The sequence below is a fragment of the Mytilus californianus genome, unplaced genomic scaffold, assembly GCF_021869535.1.
Source record: "Mytilus californianus isolate M0D057914Y unplaced genomic scaffold, xbMytCali1.0.p SCAF_19, whole genome shotgun sequence".
Taxonomy (NCBI): Eukaryota; Metazoa; Mollusca; class Bivalvia; order Mytilida; family Mytilidae; genus Mytilus; species Mytilus californianus.
This window is the reverse complement of record NW_026262667.1, coordinates 365536-390427: the sequence shown is the minus strand read 5'-3', so window position 1 is coordinate 390427 and position 24892 is coordinate 365536. Positions and strand designations below refer to the sequence as shown.

Below are 24892 nucleotides of genomic sequence, written 5' to 3'. Positions count from 1 at the left end.
ATACAAAAACGGGGGAGGTATCTCAGGTGCTCCGAAAAGTAAAGCAGATCCTGCTCCACATGTAGTTATATAAATATATTACTGCATCTTTTGAATGATCGTAATGTCCAATTATATTAAAATCAATAATTTATACACTGGGTAAAAAGTGAAAACACGAATAATATTTCGTTTGCTTTATTTTCAATATTTTAAAGGCGCTCGACTACTGACCTGTATAATCTTTAAGGCCAACATGACACTAGATTTCATGGTTACAATCACGAATTGGTTGACCGCTACCATGTGTCTGTGTCTCAACTCATTAATGACATGTTATTTTTCTGATTGCGTTCTTTTTCCGATTGTGACTTTTTGACTGAGTGTCGATTCGCATGTCGGGTAATCAAGTAGACACTTCCATGGTCGACGCACACCTTTTGAAGTAAATATTTGTTAACTTGATTTGCATCTTCCTACTTGATTTATTAGATTTTTACAATACTGGTATATTCATGGTAATTATTAATGTCTACTTACAAACATAGTAAAGTTATTATTTTAAATAAACAAAAATAAAACAATTTATTTGACTCATTTTCACTTTTATAGCACATAACTCCTGAAATCTAAAAATTATATCGCTGAACTGTATGCAAGATTTTACTTATTTCCTTGTACAAATTTTTGTATTCTAAGTAGATTGTTTTTGACTCATGCGGAACTTATGATTATTGCTGACTTAAAAATGTTCTACGGGAATATCTCCTTAAACATAATGCTGTGAAGGTGGTCTGTGTTTTAATGTGATTAATTTGTTAACGTCTTATGGCAAATATGTTATGCATATTCAGGAGAGAACAAGCAAACAATAAATCCGATATGTAAAGTTAGTCGACCGAAATATAATGGTTTAGAGATTTTAAATGCTTCTGGAAATGGAAAAGGTATGATGGTTAAGGTTTTACTGCCAGTTTGAGAATTCAAGGGACGACTATATTCAACACATCCAGGCACCCGTCACAACTTAAAGTTTTACAATGATGTTAATTTATATAAATGAAGAAATTATCTGACGTCTATCGATGATTTTGCTGATTTGTTTTCCTAATTGACCTGCCATTACGCCTTATTATAGTAAAAATCAATATGTATTTGTCCTTCATAAGTCCAGTCAATATGCTGGACAAATTTGATTTAATATTCGGAAATCAATGATTAGCAAGAAAAATGTCCGAAATGTTCGTTTTTGTTCCTCGTTACCATCGCTGAACATGAACTGTATACAATGAAAGCACTTTTTGGCGATTTATGCAATAAATATGTTAGAAAATCATACCTGATCTTGCTTGGTCTTCAGTATTCTAGATTTATATCCATTATTTACACCAATGTAGTCAAATTGCTTTGTTAGAAAATCAGCCTAAAAGAATAATAAAAATCTATTTTTCTTATACTAGGTGTCTTTCAAATATCAACGTGGTAATTTGAAAAGATTAAAATGATGACATGTCGAAAATTGTACAAGACTAAGAAAATATGTTAAACCTAACGAAAAATTTCAATCAATTTAAATAAGAATTTATATTGCTTTTTGGGGGCCTCGGTGGCCGAGGTGTCTAAGTAGTTACTACTGTAATCACTAGCCAGTCAACACTGAGGTTGTGAGTTCGTACCCCGCTCGTGCGGGTGCACTCGACTCCAATCTTAATTGACTAGGATTGTCAGTTTTCCTATCGAAGGTCGGTGGTTTTCTCCGGGTGCTCCGGCTTCCTCCACCAATAAAAACTGGCCGCCACGAAATAGCCCAAAAGCGGTGCTTAAAAGTGGCGTTAAAACACAAAAAATCAAATCAAATCAAATATTGCTTTTTGCACGTCATATTAAATGAAATACTTATAAATCACTTTTAGCAGTCTATATGGAGAATGCAAGTGCTTACTGTTTTCTGTGGACAAGGTTTTGTCAAGCCACAATGCACCCTTGTTGCATCCCCTTTTGGAAAGTTTTTCCCTCCATAGTAAACATACACCAGTCCATCTACTATATAAAAAGGAAGGCAAAACCGATAATGTAGAGAACACAATTTTTTTTTTTTTTTTGTCAATTGGTCTACATGAATAAACTATATGGTAAAGTAGAAGAACGTTTTATGAGTGCACAAATCCTGAACATAGAGTTCGTGTAACATTATATTCGAAAGTGAAAAAGATTGTTTTCTAAACTTCAAAACAAAACTAACGGTACCAATTCCCCTGCACCAGATGCGCATTTCGATTCTCCAGTGATGCTCGAGGCAAACATTTTGAAACAGCAAATTTTAATAACACAAAATCCGTATTTTCATGCCAGTACATAAGTACTGGTTACATGGCTGGTGATACCCTCAGGGCCTAACAAGCAGAGGTATCGAACCATTAGTAGTATTAACATTAACGGCACCAATTCTCCTGCACCAGATGCGCATTTCGACAGTAAATGTCTCTCCAGTGATGCTCGAGGTCAAATATTTGAAAATTCAAAGCTTTTAAAAAATGAAGAGCTTATAAACCAAAAAGAACAAAAAGTGTAGCCAAATTCGGACAAGGAATCGGAGCTTTGCACGAGGGAGATCAATTCCTTAATTAAAGATAATTTCCAAAATTTTGTAACATCAAATTTTAATAACACAAAATCCGTATTTTCATGCCAATACCGAAGTACTGGCTACTGGGCCGGTGATACCTTTGGGGACTAACAGCTACCAGCAGAGGTATCGACGCATTGGTAGTATTAACATTAACAGTACAAATTATCCTGCACCAGATGCGCATTTCGACAATAAATGTCTCTCCAGTGATGTTCGAGTCGAAAATAATCGAAATCCAAAGCTTATTAAAAATAAAGAGCGAAATAAACCAAAAAGGACAAATAAGTGTAGCCAAAGTAGGACTAGGAATCAGAGCTTTGCATGAGGGAGATGTCTTCTTTAATTAAAAATAATTTCCAAAATTTTGTAACAGCAAATTTTAATAACACAAAATTCGTATGTCCATTCTAGTACCGAAGTACGGGCTACTGGTCTGGTAATACCCTCGGGGACTAACAGTCCACCAACAGATGTATCGACCCAGTGGTAGTAATATCATTAACGGTACTAATTCTCCTGCACCAGATAAAAGTTGTTATTCAGAGAGGTATTCATGAAGATCTACAATTGGGGCATTCTTCTAGTTCGATAAAGTTCACGGGAAGAATTGGTTTAATAGTGCATTTAATGATTATTAGTAATTGCCCAACAGTCCGAATCCATCTAAAAGTATAAGGTTTAATCCGTATGTTTTTCTAGACGATATTGTTTTAAGAACAAAAGACCACGTTCTGTAATATTAGACACGAACTCATTTTTGTATACCTTTAAGTTATCCATTAACCTCAAGAGTTTTATACATTATCTTTTTCATAAGCAAGTCGCTCATTTTCATGGGCACAACTACGTTATATTGTTCCACCATACTTTGCCCCAAAAACAGACTCTATTCTTTATTAAACATAGACTTATCAGAACATAATTGACTGCAAGCGAATTGTCTGAACAGTACTGATATAACCGCAGTGGATACGTCTGAAAATTAACTGAAAACGACTAAATCATTGAGTTTAACGTTTAAGAGCTGTTCAGATAAAAAAAACTGTTTTAGTGTATCAATGACATCTGTATCAATAAACTCATCATAGCAACCAGGATAGTGATATTTATAACTTTAAATAGGTTTGTTCTAAACAATTAGTTTTTCATTTGTTAAATTTACCATCATTGATAATTTCCGCTTTGTTGCTGTTCCGGGACGGTTCTCCTATCAACAAATCATCAGTACCGTCTCCATTCACATCTTCAATCTGCAAAACATTTCGTTTCAAAGATATTTTATATAGACGGTCGTTTGGTTTTGTCAGGTTTAATGGACTTCTCCTTTTTTCATTTACCTTGGCTAGTTTTAAAACAATTTCTTTAAAAACTTCATTTGATGACAAAAATGTGCAAATAGCTTTGGATATGCATTGAAAATGAAGTAATTAGAAACTATTTTCAACTTAGTTTAGTCATCATGACATAAAAAGAAAAACTTTTGCGAAAACGATGAGAAGAGTTGAAATGCGTTGAGTGTTTCTGGGCAGAATCATCAAAAGATATTGTAAAGAAAATTGGTTATCTCCTATTATAGCACATTTTTACTGAGTATGAAGTTGTTTCTTTCTACGTGTGTTCATACTATTTCTGTTTAAAGATTATGTGAGTATTGATTGAAAAAATAGTGAAAAGTGCAAAATGACTACTGTTGGTTGCCATAGGAACTCGTATATATAATGTACAAAATTTCTCGATTTTGTGAATACAATTTATCTTAAGATTGTGTTAACAGGTTAAGTATCTTATATTTGACTTCTAATTGGGGCGTTTAATGGTAAGTGGGCATTCGGGTAATTTGAAACGTTATTATATTTCAAGTATGTGAGAACAGTTGAAAGCAGAGAAAATTCAAAGAATAGCTCTTTCCGTGAGGAATATGGACAGCTCAATATTTAATTGAAATGTAACAAAGGTAAAAAAAAATCACTTCTTCATACATTATCAAAAATGGTAACAAACTAGAACAGTAATGTCATGCATGTGAACAAAAAAATGTTTAATTTGTATTTGTAACAGCTGTTTTGATAAAACAAAAATACATATGATATTAGAATATGTACTATTTGACAAATAAAACAGCTTATATTACTACTGTTTAAAAAATATTAACTCAGAAATAGTTACTATTCATAATTCAATCAATCATACAAATGTACAATATTTTGGTCCAAAAAGGGCCCGAACACACTTCTCCTTAACTGTCTATGAAATTTTAAACTCATTCGAAACGCTTATGTTTACCAACCCCCAGGGAGAGATGACCTTAATCAGATTTGGCACAACTTTTTAATCTGATTTGAATGTACTTCAATTTAATAATTGATTTGTTCTTTTACCTGTCTTGATACACTATAGATCTGTCTTTTGTTGACGAAACGCGCGTCTTGTGTACTCTTTTCATCTTTAATGAAACCTAGCCCTGTTATTGCCCCCTTAATTAATAACGGAAGTATGAAAATCAAAACAATTATAATTACAAGACTTTGGACCAAACTGGACCAAAAAGAGAACCTGTCACTGTCCAAGTTAATGTTCTGTAAAATATTGTTTGAAGTTAACTCATTGGCATGTTGGGTCATCGCCTTGTTTGTTTTCCGATACTTATGGACTTTTCTTGTGTGGGAACGGTCATTCTCAGTTCGTTCAGTCTCTTTTTTTTATTAATACATCTATATATGCAAATGTATTCAATTTTAATGATTTTAAGTTTAAAGAAACTATATGCACAGGATTTTTTGGTTTATACACAGTTTTGATTTAGAATATAAACCGACATGGTTTGAAAATACAAATCATAATACCATTACAAACACAATTCCATTTTAATATTATTGTCATAGTTAGAAAATACATAAAATAACATCATTACAAACTCAATCCCAATTTTATATTCTTGTACGTGTCCATAATAAAATAAGTCTATTCTATTTTTAGAAATTTACCTGTGATAATACAAACGTCACAAAAAATACGTCATTTTTTGTGGCGTTGATACATTTATGTGACGCGAAGTTTACTCTTCGTTTGTGGTGTCCTGGTGTACTGTCGTAAATTCATGGGAGGTGTCCGTTGTTATTCTGTGGTTTACACGTTGTAGTGTACTATTATATTATTTATCTATGTATTTCTCTGTCCTGAGTGTTCTTGCGTTTATTTGTACTGTATTCCTGTCACGTAATGTTGTCATTTTAGCAGTAATGTTAACAATGCCATATAAGCGGGAGGTTTGGCTAGCCATAAAACCAGGTTCAATCCACCATTTTTTCTTAAAATGTCCTGTACCAAGTCAAGAATATGGCAGTTGTTATCAAATAGTCCGTTTCTATGTATGTTGGCGTTTGTTTTTTGTTGCAGTTCAGTGTTTCTATTGTTCCGTTGTTTTCCTCTTATAGTTGATGTGTTTCACTCGGTTTTAGTTTGTAACCCGGATTTGTTTTCGCTTAATCGATTTATGACTATTGAACAGCGGTATACTACTGTTGCCTTTATTAAATCGTTTTGGAATCACCATGACCTAAATCTACAAAACATAAGACTACCATTATTAACTTAAAAAGTGTTGAATAATAATAATTTGTACCATAACAAGTGTACCGAATCCACCATATCTACTGTTACCCTCAAATCTAGCAACTTCAACAGGTGTCGTGCCTGTCATATTATAAAGTATAACAACACCAGCACGTGTTAAATTGACAGGCAGTGTTAGATATGATCCCTCAACAGTCATTCCAGGAAATGCTACTGCTAAAATCATTGTCGCTGTGTCATATAAATATCCAAAGTCTAAGCTGTAGCCAGCAGATTCATGGGCTTTTGTTCCTAGTATTGTCAGATTTTTAATTGTGGATATATTTCCATAATTAAAAATATCTGCACGACCTATTTCCTGGACGTCGTGTGGATCAAACTTACACACAGGACTGTAAATATACAAAACTGTAGTTGAAAGTTATGCTATGTATTTGTGGTGGTCCCATACAAACATATTATAATAATTATATCTCTTGTTACTTTTAACCACAAGGAAGCCATTTCCCACGTAATTCTTACTTTACGACACACGTATTATGGTAGGTACACTAGATAAATTTAATATTAGATCTATTTCTTAAATATCTTGTTTCAATTGTACGAGATAATGTTATTTTGTTAATTTTGTTAATTAATGGTGTTAAATGGTTTTTCTGTCCCAATGATTGATATGATTCTCAACAGGGTTCGTTTTGTTTTATTTTGATCTAGATGGTCAATTATTGTCAGAGGTTATTGTTTATCTATTTTTCTGGTCCTAAAATCTATGAATCTCGTTTTATTCATTATCTCTTGAAAGTTTAGCTTGACTCGATATACCAACTATTGTCAGGTCTTGTCTAGTAGACCAATATTCTACACTGTTATTTTTAATGATTACGATCAGTATTACAACTACTGGTCGAGGATTGTAGGTTTTTTTGCAATAATCGTAGAGAAAAGAACTGCATTGGTAAAATATAAATAAAATCATGCAAATTTATTTAATTTTAGATATTTCAGTTTGTTCATTTTTTAAATATCACTTCATAAGTTACATCTGAACCATACGAACTTACTCGATGCATTTCCGTACGTTTGGTGAACTTATTTTCAGTGTTTGTTTCTTGGAAACAACATTAAAACCAAACCAAGCGTATGGTTGCTGAAAATAAAATCTTTTTGGAGTAATAGATAGGAGGTATTTGTTTGATTAGCAGACGTCCATGTAGTTTAAGCAAAAAAAAAGTCGATATATATAACATGAGCTGTCTGTATTACATAAGTATAAATTAATTGAGTGTTCAGTTGAAAACGATCCACAATCACACAACCAGGAAAGCATTTAATATTCGGGAATGTAGAAAAGTATAATTCAAATCATTTACACGGAAGAAAACACTTTACATGTCATTGTGAGTCTTTAATGTATATAAACAGAACAGAAAAACAAAGAATTAATCAAAAGCAAGGAGAGAAAAAATAAACGTTATACAACGTTAAGCAACAATGGTTCACAATGTTGTTATGGTTTTATGTTTTACTAAATAAAGGCAACAGTAGTATACCGCTGTTCGAAATTCATAAATCGATAGAGATAAAAACAAATTCGGGTTACAAACTAAAAATGAGGGAAACGCATCAAATATAAGAGGAGAACAACGACACAACAAAAACACAACATTAAAATGTAACACACACAGAAACGAACTATAATATAACAATGGCCATTTTCCTGACTTGGTACAGGACATTTTAAGAAAAAAATAGTGGGTTGAACCTAGTTTTGTGGCATGCCAAACCTCCCGCTTTTATGGCAACGTCAAACACAACACCAAAACGACAACATCACATGACAGGACCACAATACAAATAAATGGGAGAACATATAGGACAAAGAAACACACGAATAATAGCTAGCAGAAGGTACTAGGCTTAAAATTCAATACGCCAGACGTGCGTCTCGTCCACACAAGACCAACCAGTGACGCTCAGATAAAAAAAGTTTGAAAGCCAAAACAAGTACAAAGCTGAAGAGCACCGAGGACCAAAACTTCCAAAAAGTTGCGTCTAACACGGACAGGATTTTCTGCCTGGGACAAGAACATCCTTATTATTTAGAATAATTTATAATTTTGCAAACAGTAAATTTTATAAAATGACTATATAATAGATATACATGATAAAACCAAAGTGGGGACTAACTACAGAATAAAAACGGATACATTACATAAAACAACTGAATCCAACATATAAAAATACACAGCCGAGTTAGCTAAAGCCTCAACGCACAAAGTGACGTCACATTTGAAATTCTAAAAAAACACACAAAGTGACGTCACATATGAATTTGTAAAAATATTTCCCAAAAATAAGATAGGATTAGGATTGATTCAAGATTAGATTTGTAATACTGCCATTACATTTATTAATAACAATGAAAATTACAATACTTATTAATATCAAATTGTGGTAGTAATTAGATAATTAATTGTATTATCTAGCTATGTCGGTGTTTCTTCTAAACATGTCTATTTGGATTATGAAATATATGTTATTCCTAATTTGCTAAAAGAAAACCGTATACTGACCTCTTTATCTAGAATCTGCCTCCATTTTATATCTTCAAATGCAACGGTCTTGTGTACTATAAATTAACAAAATAATTGAATTAATGTAAATCGCTATTTTTACTGCATATTAATACCGCATTTTACCCAATTGGTATCTTCCGCTCATTATATAAAACAATTTATGAAAGAGATATCTAGAATTTGCCTTTTACCATTCGAATGAAGACAAAACAACACTTAATTTTAAGCCTTTACTTTTGATAACTCCAAAGGTTTGTAATCACAAAATAATAATAATAAAATGGTTCCCGCAATTAAGCTATTAAAGACGTTTAGAAAAAATAAGAGATGTTCCTTCATTTTTTACAAGACATTGATTTCAACTCATAATATTTAGATATAATTTGTTTTTCAAAATGTGAAAAGAAGCATATTTAAATATATCTATCACGTTATTATGTTCATCGTTTGTTACCTGGAACATCTTTGCTGGCCATCATTGCAGCCACAAGTCCACTCTGATTATATTTATCTGTATAAAATGGTAGACCAAAAATGAGATCATCATGTCCGTCGCCATCAATGTCACCAGATTCAAGGTTGTATCCAAGGTTACAATACTGACTCTATAAAGAATAAATAAACGCAGTATATAACAAATGTATTTGAATAAACATCACTTAAGCAACGCAAGATAACCACAAATTAAAATGTGTTAGTTTACGATGTAAATCGATTTGATGAAGGCAACCAACTATTTGACAAATGACAGTTTCAGACAAACAAAGAGAGAAATTAAAAGCCAACAAAAAATTAGAATATTGTGTTTTTCTGATTATCGTTGTAAAGCGGCCAGAAATCTTCAAAAGGATAGACAATAACAATACTTTAATTTGCACTTCATATACATTGAAGTGAACTTTTAGTGAGCAAGCTCACATATCATTATACTAGTAGATACTCTAACAAGTTCTACTCCCAAAAAAAAAAATGTTCCCCATTTCAGATTGTTTTGGTCATGAAAGTTATCTTCTAAGGCTTTGATTGGTCAAAACCTTCATACAAATGCGATGAAGATCTGATAAACAATTAATAAAGGTGCCATCCCAGCTATAAGAATTTATAAGAGAAATATTTACAGGTACCCTTCTAATTAAAAAGGTCTGCAATTTCAGATTAGTTTTCTGACTTTCAAATTTATTTTTGGATGAGTTGAAACCTTTATCCAACTTTTGATTAACTCAGGCTACTCAAACATCTACTCAAAGCCCGTCACGACAAGGACTTTACAATGTACATTTTTCTTTAAAAAGCCAAAGAAATTTGCATTTCAATCTCTAAGCAAATAAATGAAAATTTTGAATATATATCCTTATTCTTTATATGCATATGATGAGCACTTACCTGACATGTTATTACAATGTCAACTTCTTCATACATTCTGGTCTTTTTTCCGAGATAAATTGAAATTAATCCCTGCAAAGAATCATTACATGAACATGTCAAATACGAAGGTAGTGTTTAGGGATAATCTTATTTTGGAATGAGTATTGGTAGAACCGGGTAAAACATAAGTATGGAGTTAAACAATTAAAATGTGTTGTAATGACATGTCCATAGTTTCAACCTGTACTTGTCTTTGACATCTATTTAATAGTTTTTTTTTCTTCAATGGGAAACAAAATAAGTCGATTAAACTATCATCGGCAATTTTAAATTCATAAAAATGACACTAAAAGTACTAAAGGAATTTTATCAAAGGGACAAATCTTAATCTATAAGTCAACATGGTCAAATGACGTACATGTTAGTAAAATCAATAAGAAAGGAATGACGAATGAATTCAAACATCATCATTATCATACTTTATTTCCTCCTATAGGAGATTGACAAAAGACCAAATGCATATATTATGTACAATTATGAAGTTTTGAAATCATAAAATTAGAAATGTCACTTAATTTTTTGGTAAAGTATTTACAGTCTACAGTATTTTAGAAAATCCTTCGTAAATAATGCTCTGGTTTTAAAATGTACAAGACATCTCCCTTATTGCCAAGCAGAAAACCTGTTATGCTCTCGTCTGATTTTGAAACGAGTGTGCATACGAAATTGTCACTAGTGAATTCTGTTAACTATTATATAGGAAGAGTCTCTCTTTGAAGTTCTGTGCACAGATTTTTTTTATGTTTCAGGGTATCTTGAACAAAGTGTCCACACAATTTGCAGTTTCCGCTTTCTGGAGAGTAGTCCAAAGTTTAGCTATATGTTTCGTGGTTAAAAGTCTGCCAGTAATGTTTGCATATTGCCACAGGAAGTCATAGCCATTGTTCTCAGAAAATCGTAGAAATCTGATAAAATTGTTGTCTCTACGCATTCGCTCTTCCTTTTGAAGTCTCTCATTCAGGTTAATAGTACTATTGGCAATGTTTTTCCACTGAAATTTTGTTGAGAATGTGCCCGTAAACAAATAGATAGTCAAAAAAATCAAAAGTGAATATTTTGATAAAATGTTAATTACATCTGGGATGAATCCATATTGTTTTCTACAGGTGTCTCCAAAAAACTGGTAAAGTCTATAAATGAAAATTTGTTTGGTACGTGATTCGGCCTTCATTTTGCAAAATTTATAAAGGAACATCAGTTTCCGTTTTCCCACTGGTATCGGTTGTCTCTTAAGGTTGGTCTTTGAATCACATATATCTGACCGTGTTCGTTTAGGGAAGCCTTGAATATGTTTAACAATGAAATGCTGGAAGGTTTCAAGAGAACCTGTAGGTTTTAACCCATTCCAAAGTTCACATCCGTAAAGTACCGCAGGCATAACGATTTTATTGTAGAGGCTACACACAGTTAACAGATTTGACAAACAAGATCCAGTACCAGCTACAGCAAAATAAGCATTCGACCCTTCCTTCATGAATGCTGAATATCTGTGCTCGGCGATAAGTCAACCGTTCTAAATGTCCCAAGGTGCTTGGTCTCAGTTGAAACGTTAACATTAGTATCAACTAGATTGAATACATGGTCTAATTCATTTATGTAGCATAAGATGACAGATTTAGAGTAGTAAACTCAAATCTCCATTTAAGTGAGTAATCGTTAGCACAATTAACAGAATTTGGAGTCTTTGTGGTGAAGTACCAATACACACTACATCGTCAGCAAATGATGGATTACTTGTATAAATATTTGAAATATTTCGGGTTTCAACTAATTCTAGTTCATTTAATAGATCAATAATGTAAACCAAGTAAAGAAGGGTCGATAGTAGACCACCTTGTATGACGCCTTGTTGGACTTTGAAAGGTACTGATACGTGTTCACTAACGTAAGCGGCACTCGTTATATCGCTATAACAATCAGAAATCACTTGTAATGCTTTACTATTTATCCCGAGTCGGTACAGTTTGTAAATTAGGCCACAATACCACACCGTATTAAACGCACGGGAAATGTCCAAAAATGCAACGTGCAATGTGCAGCCTAATTCTAAAAGGTAATATATAGTTTCTTGGAAGCTGAAGGAGGCAGTGATACAGCTAAGTCCATTTAGAAAACCTTGTTGTTTTGAATTTGGGAACAAATCATTTTCCAAAGAGGTTAATAATCGCTTCTTTAATGCAGTTTCGGACAACTTATAAAGTATTGGCAATAGCGATTAGGGAGATATTTTCCGGGCGCTTGTTTGCACTTTCCATTACCTTTATACAATGGAATCAATATGCCATGCATCCAACACAAAGGAATACGACCGAATCGAATCACTACATTAAATATACGGAGAATAACAACATGTATAAAAATAAAAAAATTAGAAGATGTGGTATATGTATAGTTTTACTTCCACTGTATCTCACATGTTCGTTTGCAGCTTGTCATTTCCAGGTGCCTGTCGTATCTTGAGGTTTATAATCACTGTTTCGATTTCATACATGTTTATTTCCCATCCTTGGAGGAGGCCATTATTTGTTGCACATGGCTCGAGTGTGCGATCTACGAATTCAGTCACATAGGCCTTGCAATCACTGTCAAATTTAGCGTTTTGGTTGGTGTAAACGTATGCATAAAAGTCAACAAAAGCATTGGAAATATCTTCAGGATATTTACACTGTCCGTTGTGATGTAGTATTTCCGAAATTTGATTGGTTTTACGGCTTTTCTGACGAAATATATTAAGCGCCAAAAGAGTCTAACATTACACTCGGCTGCTTCTTCGATTTCACGGTAAGTATTGTCCATGTACGCGTTATATGCAAAGTACTGAAAGTACTGAAGGAATTTTATTAATGGGACAAACCTTAATCTATAAGTAAACATGGTCAAATGAAGTACATGTTATTAAAATCAACAAGAAAGGAATGACGAATGAATTCAAACTTAAATCTATAAAAACATGCTTCATGCAAATACCTTATACTCCAATGGGCTATCGATCCAATATGCAGGTGATCCTACAGCTATATCTAATATGCCATCAAGGTTTATATCCAAAACAGCCAGGCCTGATCCAAATCTGGATTGTTTCTTGAACAATTGATAAATTGAATAATTGATTAATTTATTGGTTGACTGATTGAATGTATAATTGATTAATTTGTTGATTAATTGGTTGATTTGATGATTGTTTAACATCGCTTGAGTTCATAATAAGCTATATTGGGTTGATAACAGACCTCATAACTCGAAAAATAATATATTTGTCAAATAAAACACTTGTAAAGTGATTTTCTTATTGAGATGAACAATTTTATTTCATCTTCAGATGAATTATTATAAACATAATTGCTACTACTAAATGCCGATGTTGTTAATATATTAAGTAGAATTGTTAAACTTTCCAAAATATCATTTGTTGTCAATATCATTTGTTGTCAATATCAAATTATAAAAAAACCAATCTTATGTATAACTGAATAGAAATCATTTGTAGAAATACACAACTGGTAAATCAAATTTAAGGTGGTACCTAACACTACAGGGAGATAACTCTGTAAAAATCAGCTAAACGTTTTAATTACGTTGTATTGTTAAGGAAATATTAAGCTTCTCAATGATCAAAATTAGTGTTTGTCAAACTGCTATATAACCAACGAAATTTTTCTGATAAAGTGGTTGGTTCAAATTTTTTGAAATTTTTATATTTTTGTCAAAGGGTCAAAGTAGACATTTTGTCAAAATTTTATGAAAATTAAACGAGCCAAATTAATATTAGTCAAGGTGTTGGGTACCACCTTAAAATTAGTCCCGGATATTTATTATTTGCTCAAGATTTTCTATTTTCTTATATCTTTCTCATTGTCAATTAATGACATGAATAGATTACTATTGTATCATATAATTTTTGCATTATATAACAGAAAAAAAACATAATTGTATTCTGCAATTTTTATGCAAAACTATACTTAAAATAAAAGATTGGCTTTAGAAAATAAGAACAATTTGGTACTGGTTAAAAAATAGAAAATCACTACAATTTTGAAATAAACAAGAATATGATACGGAGTATATTTTTAGTTTGCTTTATTTTTGGTTTATTAATTATACTTACGTTGTGATATCCATGTATCGTTGTAATGTGATCATGAATGGGATTAAATCGAGAATTAACATCCAGGTTTATTCCATAATAATCAAATCCACCAGAATCAGAATCTAAAATGTGAATAGCGATAGAACACTCATTTCTTTGATATTAGTTATCCAATACGCATGAGCCATATACGGGTTTTTTTTTGTAACAAGTACACACGCAAGTTTTTTTTTATAAAATGACATTGAATTTAAGTTATCTAGATACGTTTAAATAAAAAAAATTATAAAATAATGATTTAAAAATGTAAGAATGCATAAATTATGAAAACAATATGATACAAGCATTAATTATTCACATATGATATGAAATCATTGAACATTCAATACCGGATGCTGAATCATTTCACATCAAATCAATTTTACAAATTAGGAACAAGTATGATAAGTACAATACAAATGTATCTTGTAAAAAAAAATACATAATAACATTTTTCGGTTCCTTAAAAACAACCCATTTAGAATCAATTAAAATTACTTGTTTTTGCATTTTCAGTTGACGAGAGGCAACGAATAATTGATGAAAAATCTAGCCATGTAAATAATTTAATCGCATAAAAATAAACTAATTTCCTTTTGTTACCATTTCCATAGATGATGTAAACTCTGCCTTCCTGCACACTCCCCTGTACACTATATCCTGGAGCACCAATGATTAAATCTTCAAAACCATCTCCATCCATGTCTCCCGTCTCTAGAGACCTAATAAAAATAAAAGTTCGTAAACGGTTCCGTAAAGCTTTGTCTCTCTCCTGCGATTCCTGTGGTCAGTGAAAATGTGTAATGTTGACGACCAACAACTAAGTCCATTTATCAGTAAAATACGCAACTTTGTTTTATACAAAATCGATTTTTTTCTTCTTCAAACTGTATCTAAATGTTGACTGCAAACAATACTAAGTCCCTTTATCAGTAAAAAATGGGAAAACCCACCAAAAAAGGCTAGTACTAAAATAATGCTGTTCTGGATACTGTCTTTTGATCAAAATGAGCTTCCAAGGTTTGTAAAATTCCATGAAGGTTTGACAAAGTTATGGATGTTAAAATTAAATTTAACCACAAACTGTACCTAGATGACGATGCCGATAACGGAATACACTAATACAATAAAACAACAAACCAGAGAAAAACATGCGACACAACCACATATCATGAATTGCAGGCTCCTAACTTGACACAAGCACGTACAGAATGTGGCGGGATTAAACATGTTTGCTCTCAATCCCCAAACATTGTTTTATCATACAACACTGCAATAACTGCAAAAACTGCCTGATTTTTTAATCATAGCGAGAAATATGTGCTAGCTTTTTAAATTGATATTCATGATATACGAATTGAATTAAAATTGTATTACACTACCAAATGTGTAAACCGTTGTGTCCAAAAGATTTTTCTTAAACGGCAGTTCTGATCATTAAAGCCCCCTAAATTCGTATGTTGTAATGTCATAACTTATTAACGATTGGTTTATTTGTTGCCAAAGAACCGTTTTCAACGTCTACAAATATAAGTATGAATTAAAGGAGATGTTGGATTTACATTATTGTGATACCATCCCAGCGATACAAAGGAAAGGACATCTAGAGGTACAAACACGGACTTCAATCATAGACCTTTTCATGTTCAGCTGTAATTTATCGAATAGAGTACAAAGCAAATTAGAACATCGCAATTTTAAGACTATGGATATAAAACTTAGATTCAGGCGTTTTCCCTCAAGACGATCCCCAATTGAAGAAAAGGAAGACAAATCTTAAATTGGAAACAATGTCCAGATGAATTGAAAGTGAACTATTAAAACATACCATCCAAGTTTGGCATATGAACTGTTAACTGCATAAATACCAGTACGTGGATCATTGCTATCTTGGTTTTTCCTGGTCTCCTGTTTCTCTGATCGTCTGTGATTTAACTTTGAACGAATATCCTTCTACAAACAGACCTTTAAATATGCTATACTGCTATCAAATTTGAGATGGAACACATTGGGCTATTTATTGGAAAATGTATGTTGAAATGACTTTCAGTTGCCATATATAGATATAAGAAGATGTGGTATGAGTGCCAATGAGACAACTCTCCATCCAAGTCAAAATTTATATAAGTAAACCATTATAGGTCACAGTACGGTCTTCAACACGGAGCCTTGGCTCACACCGAACAGTAAGCTATAAAGGGTCCAAAACATTACTAGTGTAAAACCATTCAAACGGGAAAACCATCGGTCTAATCTATATAAAAAACGAGAAACGAGAAACACTTATGAACCAAATCAACAAACGACAACTACTGAACATCAGATTCCTGACTTAGGATAGGTACAAACAAATGCAGCGGGTTTAAACGTTTTAATGGTACCAAACCTTCACCCTTTTTCTAAAACAATAGTGTAACATCACAACATAGAAAGACACACTATAAAATATCAACTGAAATAGCTTAACTCAATCAAAGGACATATTAACACCATTGAACATACACTGAACAAATAAATTTGACCTATGATACAATGTAAATACAAAATAAATATGTATTTTTTAATAAAACCGGTTTATGTTTAACCATCTAAAATCTTATAAAATGATTATACTTGATTATAAAAATGGTAAAAGCGAACTTGCTGTTAACAACGTGCTGTCAGACGTAATTTTGTCTCTATATATTCTAATTAGTTGATTTCTTGTTGTTTGAATTCGGGAACATATCTCACCTTTAAACTATCTAAAGGTTTTATCATTATTCCTCTGTGTTGTTTTTGCACGTCCATATCATTTATTGTCAAACCGTGCATGTCTGGTTGTATAAAATAACCGTTCTTGTCTCTCCCATTTCTATTTGTTTCAAGCTCAGTTGATGTTGATGTATTACAATACACAAATAGTGGATTATGGTTCAAGTTACAGGTACTGAAATACACAAGGAAATTGCAAACCGTTTCTTTTATTACATGTTTTTTTTTTTAAACCGGGCTTGATGCAAAAGCATTTTGAATATAAATGTTGATAATTTTCAACTATCATCAGTAGAATTATGTTTTTGTTTTCTTGTCTTACATTTTTCATCAGAATATCTTACTTTATTGTTTCGTTTTTTTTTTATTATGTGCCTAGATATTCATGAGAGTTTTATCCGTCTCTCCAAGAGTTGTTCTAGATTTAAGTTCAAAGCACATTAATGAATACTATTCGAGAAAAAACTGAAATTCGAGATTAAGCTTGAAAAATAATCTCTATACATGCTGATTGCTCATATATGTAGGTAAAATAAACCGAAAAAAAAACTCTGTGAATGACCTAAATGTATTTATCATTTTTACAATTTCAATTAGTCAATGAACACAAACCAAAAAATAGTTGATACAGGAAAAAACTCATCAGTATCATTGGAATTTTAATTCATCTTAAAGTATCCCCAGAAGGAAGTATTGCTATATAAAAATGATGCGTTTGCGTTATTAGCAAATATACCTTGTGCCTTTTTCAAACAGTGTCACCCCATTTTGCCAGTTTCTGTTAGACCATCCAACCATATCATTTATTCCACCAAGAAAATAATCCTCCATGTTGTTTTCTAAGAATGGGCTCGTTTCTGCAACTACTTGATATAGCTGAAAAAATAAAAGAAAAAACAGAAATATTTTGTATCATAAACTGCTTGCTGCGTCTAAGGACATAGTTTCCCCTTAATCATAAGCACTATATTATATTGAAGTAGCATATTAAATTATTTTTTAGCCTAAAAAGCCTATAAAATGGACACGGATGAATTTCGAGATCTTTTAATACAAATAGTAACCCTTTGTTGTTTCATAATTTAAACTTTTTTTAATTTACTGTTAATTAATAATGAATTGATTTAACTCAGGTTTTCCCCCAAGATTACTACTTAGAATATTACTAAAAAGTTACAAACATTTTTTTATACAACAACGTGTATGTACATTGTATGCACCTTTAAAATGAACAAAAACAAAATTATCAATTTGCTTAGGTTCTTCTATCACCTATACAAGCTCGGATTCGGACTTCTTTTAAAAACAGTTTTACTTTGTGTATTGCTGTGTGTTTTTTAACGCCACATTGGTTAGATGTATGAGGGGAGGGTTGAAATCTCACAAAACGTGTTTAACCGCGCCGCATGTTTGCACCCTCTAGCCTTTGTGAGTCTTGTGGGTTTTTTTTAAATTTTGGTTGATTTGTATGCTTCATAGTTTATTGTAGCGTCTATTTAGCTGAACTAGTATACATTATTGTTTAGGGGCCAGCTGAGCCCGCCTCCGGGTGCCGGCTTTTCTCGCTGCGTTGAAGACCCATTGGTGGCCTTGGGCTATTTTCTGCTTTTTTGGTCGGGTTGTTATCTTTTCGACACGTTCCCCTTTTCCATTCCCTATTCTATTTACATGAAATAAACTTAATTATGAACACTTTTGTTGATATTTATTGTTGGTATTGCAGAAGGATATGCTTCTCCAAAGTTCACAAACATGTTAAACCTCTCCACAATCTTTATGGTTGATGTCTGTCTTATTTATTTTTCGTTCGTTCTTTTAGCATAAATCAAGCAGCAGAAGTTCTCTTTTGAATTGATTCACATTTTGTCATGAAAAAAGCATTTAATAGCTTACTATACAATATGTTTTTTGCTCATTGTAGAAGGCCTTACAGTTTCCTATGAGTGTTTACATTCTTGTCCTCTGGTCTCTGATGGATAGTTGTCTCATTGGCAATTATTTCATATCGCCTCATCTTTATATTGGTATGCAAAATGATACAAAACTACTGTTTTCCTGTGAGCAGTATTGTAAAACCATGTCGATTGTTAGTTCAGACACTGAAACATTAGATCGGCCTATCAATGCGGGAAGGTGGCCGTAAAACCTATGTAGTGTCTATTTTTGTCGTTCTTTCTGTTGGAGCAGTTTTGTTTTCAATGTCAATAATTTATTTTTAAAGAAGTATTGCTTACCTCCGGGAGTCCATATATTTCTGCAATGCTGAGAAATGAGAGGTATATAACTTACATTATACCAAACATATCTAGTACTAAGATGGCAAAAACAGTTATATACATAGTTCAATTGTTTATGTAACAATAAAGAAACCTTATGAAGGAGGAGGTAAAATAAGATCCTCTATTTGAAACCTCTAAATAGTATGTTGATTTAGTCAAATAAATTGAAACAACCTGGAACTTGAGAAATTTCAATTGTGATGTTACGGTATGCAATTTCAAAAGATGTTTATTTTTTTTTTTGGCAAATCTTTCTTTATTCCAATAATTTATAAAGCATTTTTTCTTTTCAAGTTCAATTTTTGTTAAAATTTTACCTAGCTAGAACAATCAGTGTTGAACAGGAGTCAATTGTATCTTTGTCTATCTTTACACTGCTATAATATTGTTGATATATGTTGAATAAGTCATCAGTTGGAACGTACCTATATAATGAAAAGGTTTTCATAATTATTTTCAACTTTAAATTATATCTTTTACTTTCATCGTCATGTAACCATTTCATAAGGAAAACATTGGAGTAATTGTCTGCAAACTGTTTCATCCTTATCATAGAATAATGCTAAAACTTTGTCCAAACGTTTGAATATATATACACCGCGCACACATATGTTTAACCCCGCCACTTTCTTTATGTGCTTGTCTCTGTTATTCAATGGTTGTCGTTGTTTGCTGTATGCAATATTTGTTTTTCGTTGATTGATTTTAGCATAAATCGAATCGTTAATTTTGTAATTTGGATTGTTCACATTTTGTCTTGTCGGGGCCTTTATATTTTACTATACGGTATGGGTTTTGCTCGAAGCCATGTGGTGACCTGTAATTGTTAACTTCCCTTTGTCACTAATGGATAGTTCTCGCATTGGCAATCATACCACATCTCCTTACTTTTATATTAACATAGCAGTACAAGGTAATATATGCCTTACCAGTCCTGTGTAGGGTCAAGGTCATCAAATACTTCCATGTCCCACACTGATATTACATCACCGCCTAATGTAAATGTAAAAAGATATCTAGATTTAAAACAACACGCTGTATGATTTAATTACTTCCTTTTTTTTATCAATGAGTAGAAAACAGTTTTTTTTAGATATGTCCTTCGAAAATGAAGAAAAATGGACAAAAGATTTTGATATCGTTTTTCATTTACTTTATTGTATCTTCTAGTCAAACTGAAACAATTTTATCGATTTTGCATAATTTAGACTTCCAAGACTAGACAAGTTGGACTACAGAGCCAACAACAATGGTGAATAGAGAAGTTCTTAGCGTGGAATAATCTTTGTTTCACTTTTTTATTATCATGGTCAATCGTACATTGTCTTATTCACTATTTCCTTTAAACCCTATTGTTTTGAAGTGTGAGAAACGCCTTTTTAACTATTTTTTTAATTAAATATGTTTTCTTTAAATTCAGAGAACCTGAACACATTATTGCTCATAGTAACAATACGATAGTAAAGAAGCAGCAACCAAAACTATTCTGTATTTCACAATGACTACATGTACATACCCAAATCTGCTGCTTCATGGGCCACGGAATAGTTTCCATGAAAATCTACCTACAAGACATACATAAATCATTTCAAGTACAAACTGTTTATTTGACTAATTTTGCACAATGTATGCTTGAGGGAATTACATTCATTAACTTAAAATGATTTCCAAAAATTTATAACAACAAATTTCAATAAAACAATATTCGAATTTTCATGACAGTACGGAAATACAAGCTACTTGGCTGGTGCTTCATTCAGGAACCACCAGTTCACAAGTGCACCAGTAAATCATTACTAAATTGAATTTATCATACTATTCCAAAACATGATTGTTTTTTTTTTCTTTTTTCATCTTATTTTAACAGTCCCGTTGAAATGATAAAACTTTAAATGCTGTAGTTGACTGTTTGTCCCGCTCTAGAAAATCTATTTGATTCGGCATTTCTACTTTACAGTTAACATTCTAAGTGACAAAACACGTAAAATGACGAAGGTTATAGATAAACAGTATCGACATTGATCCAGATATAACATTAAGAAACTGCGAGTCTTCTGTACAGCAGGCCACATGTTTTATACTGAATGGATTGTACAAGCGAAGACTACTTACAGCAGCTAAAGTTGGAATGAATCCCTGTTCAATTCCTAGACTATGCCACACCACGTCTGACACTTGATGAGACATAATTCCAAGAATAAAAACTACAAGCTTTTCTGTTGCCTTCAAAATGATTAAAGAAAATCGAAAATTTTAACAATGTTTATATAATGCTAGTACAAAAATTGTGCTAAAATGTGAATTTTTACTTACAATGCATATACATGTTACTTTAAATGTACTATAAATAAAATGAAAGACTACCCTAGTTTTGAGGATTATAACTTTTATTATGATAAGACAACTATTCTATTTTCGCAAAAGTTTTACCGTCCCCATTATGAAGTCGACATTTAAAGTAAAGAATTAAAACAAAAACAAAAACAAAATATTGTAAGAAGTTTAACATAGATATTCAATAAAACATCTGTAATTAATTGATTTCATTTTAAATATTGGAGATTTGATCATGGTGTGTTACTAATAATCAAGTTCAATGATATTGCTAGAAACAGTTTTTTTTTAACATTTTATTCAGTTGCATATTGCATTTTTTTTATTGCTGCAAATTATATTCAAACCTCGTTCCATGGTTGTTGATACTTGTTCCTGATGTAGTTAACTGAGGCGGTGATAAAAGGTGTCCAATGAGTGTCCTCTGATATTTGGCTGTAGTTACCTACAGAAGTGTAAATTATGAGTGTTATAAACGAAATCTTGATAGTCAATACAATCTAGGTCTCCCTGTGAAATAGTATAAAATGACTTTGCTATCCTTTGAACAACTTCTGCTAATTTAAAAATGGAAGACATAATGCAAGATAAGTTAAAGTTTGATTCATATAAAGAATGACCAACGCAGATACAATTATCTGTAGGAAACCCCTTTTTAAACCAAACGTCGACTGAAACTGACATCACAAGATACTATTTTATAGATAGAAAAACCATATGTTATACTTTTCAGCATAAAGACGGCATTCCTGTTTAAAACAAACTCATCATCATATCGATGAATACATTATTATGAAAAGGTACTAGAATCTTCATAAAACTGTACGTCCCACTATGTTGTTTAAACCTCTTATTGAATCTTGGAAAGTTTAATCAGTACCTCGATCAAAAATATCACATTGCAATTCAAATAAACGATACACACAGATACAGTCATGTCGACTGAAGGAACCATAGCCCACGCTAGAAAGTCACGGATCGATTGAAAGCAAAACTTTGTGAAAATGGATTGATTTAGTACCCGAGCCTAAATTGTTTCCATATATATTTACTTATAGAATAGCTTTGGCGTTTGAACTATCAACGGAGTACTTGTTATATATAATATATAGTACATATATGTACCTTCTTTACACAAATTACTGTAAAAGGCATCAGGAAACGCGCTTCCAGCTAAGAAAGCATCATTGTGGTTGTTCATTAACTAAAAGAATAACATTCATCATTATTGATAGTTAAACAACTAATTACTAAAGAAAACATTCATCCACTAAACAAATATTTGAATTTTAGAAGTTCTGTATAGTGACGTTCCACCTCTTTTACTTGTTTTATGATTCAGATGTTGCACATACTCAGAATGTAGAGTGAAACTACATTGGTGTTGCTGCAGAGACAAACGATCTGAAGAGGAAAAAATAACAATTGATTGGCTTATAATATGTCTAGTTAAGATGATATGTCTCTCTTCGTACTGTTGTCTTGTGAGGTGACACATTTAAAAAATCGATTGAACGTGTCCATTCAGTTCAAGCACGATTCGTATGTTTAATTTATTAACTAATTATTGTCTTGAATATAATTGAAATAGTTAGTTTGACTGTCCCTCTTGTATCGTTCGTCCCTCTTTCAGGGAATTCAATGAGTACTCCAGCTTTCTAGTATCGCTCGGTAGTACCGATTATTGAATATTGATTTCCTGTTAGAACATTGTCCCTTTCTATTCAATAAAATCGTCTTATGTCAAGATGAATTATTTCCACAGAGACTAACGAAGACCTGACTACAACATATTATTACTAGTATATCATGTCTTAATTTAACCAAACATTCAGGCTGTAAAGACAACTGACAAAAACCATACATAGTACAGTGCATAAATACAAATGTGAATTTTACCTTCTGATAATCAACCGTTTTTCCATTTCCCAGGAAATAAGATCTTGCTCTGTGGCCTGGAACAGATATGAACAAAATTGAAATAAGTTATAGACGTTTTGCTGAGTTAAAAACACGCAGTCATTATAAGCTATAAGTACATTTAATGACAAATTGAAAAAATGGGCGGATAATGTAAACGAATTTGCAGTCCTATGCGCTTTCGAAAAATATGTCTTCCGTGTATAATATCACAATCACATTAGTTATTTTCAAAACTGTTCTAAGTCGTTAAGAAAAATAATGGAGGAAATGAATGACCCTTGTCTGTACCGCCAATACTAGAATAGAAAAATACAAAGAATCTTCACCTTGTTTATTATACAAGAACGAGGTGATTGCAGTATACCAACCAATCCGTCTATGGGGATATAACATAATCAATCGTTGAGTCGCACTAGCGAAAGTTAGTCCGATCCTTAGAGAATAAATTAACTGATCAGAAGACTCATTTTGATTTTTTTTATTAACTAACAAAATTACCAATCGACATATTACTTGATATGACACAATTATCACGAATAGCACTTCAAATATTCACGTAAAAGCCATTTAACATTAAGCGACTTCTTCATATATTCATCTAACATTGGTTATGATACTTTGCTTAACAATTGCATAAAAATAAACAAGTTCTTTTATCTACTTTTCAGTAATGGGACTGTGTAAAAATTGATATTATCTGGGATATCACCAGAATCCAAATTTCCTTCTGTATAATCAAAAATATTATCTTCCTTGATTTGTTTTAAATACTCGTATACAACTTCAATTTTGATACTGGAATTGATGAATTTGTTGTTATAATGTTCTTATAGAGAATTGTTAAAACAACCTTTGTATCATTTTTTAATAAATGTCGAAGATGGTATTCAACAAACAATTGGCATCCACATGCAAACCAAAAGTGCTCCTCTTCTTGCCGATTAGTTCCTTTATTCATTTGATGCTGACTTTATATAGGCACTTGTAATGAAGATTGAAAAGAAGCTAGCATTATCCTTAACTTTTGTTCCTCTATATAGACGATATTCTCTCTCACTAAATAATTCAAAGTTTGGTGACTATTTCGAACGCATCTATTTGATCAAACTTGAATAAAGGATACCACAGAATGACTGCCTCATATCTTGACTTACATCCACAATTTGACAATGACGGTCAGTTCAGAACAAAACATTACGTTAAAAGAGATGATTTCAGCTTCCCAATAGTGAACTTTCCATTTCTATGCAAGAACATTCAAGCAGCCCCTGCATATAGAGTACATATCTCTCAG

At 32.2% G+C, this 24892-nt stretch overlaps 1 protein-coding gene across 1 annotated transcript; it reads right to left on the bottom strand.

Moving 5' to 3' along the window:
• Positions 1-1888: 1888 nt before the first annotated feature.
• LOC127726968 (phosphatidylinositol-glycan-specific phospholipase D-like) lies at positions 1889-24106 on the bottom strand. Its single transcript, XM_052234341.1, has 18 exons — positions 24097-24106; positions 23575-23630; positions 22801-22879; positions 22023-22120; positions 21454-21564; positions 20858-20906; positions 20271-20334; positions 19659-19766; positions 16137-16232; positions 14912-15030; positions 14288-14391; positions 13150-13263; positions 10141-10212; positions 9212-9362; positions 8751-8810; positions 6231-6472; positions 3771-3858; positions 1889-2022 (listed from the first exon to the last, which is right to left on the bottom strand). Exons 1-18 carry the CDS (start codon positions 24104-24106, stop codon positions 1889-1891), a joined length of 1755 nt encoding a protein of 584 aa, XP_052090301.1.
• Between the last annotated feature and the right edge of the window lie 786 nt (positions 24107-24892).

Excerpts from the sequence above, each read along its gene's own strand:
- LOC127726968 (XM_052234341.1), bottom strand. Across the intron at positions 15,031-16,136 it reads TCATATGCCAAACTTGGATG|GTCTCTAGAGACGGGAGACA; the intron begins GTATGTTTTAAT and ends TATTTTTATTAG. Across the intron at positions 2,023-3,770 it reads AGCGGAAATTATCAATGATG|TAGATGGACTGGTGTATGTT; the intron begins GTAAATTTAACA and ends CTTTTTATATAG.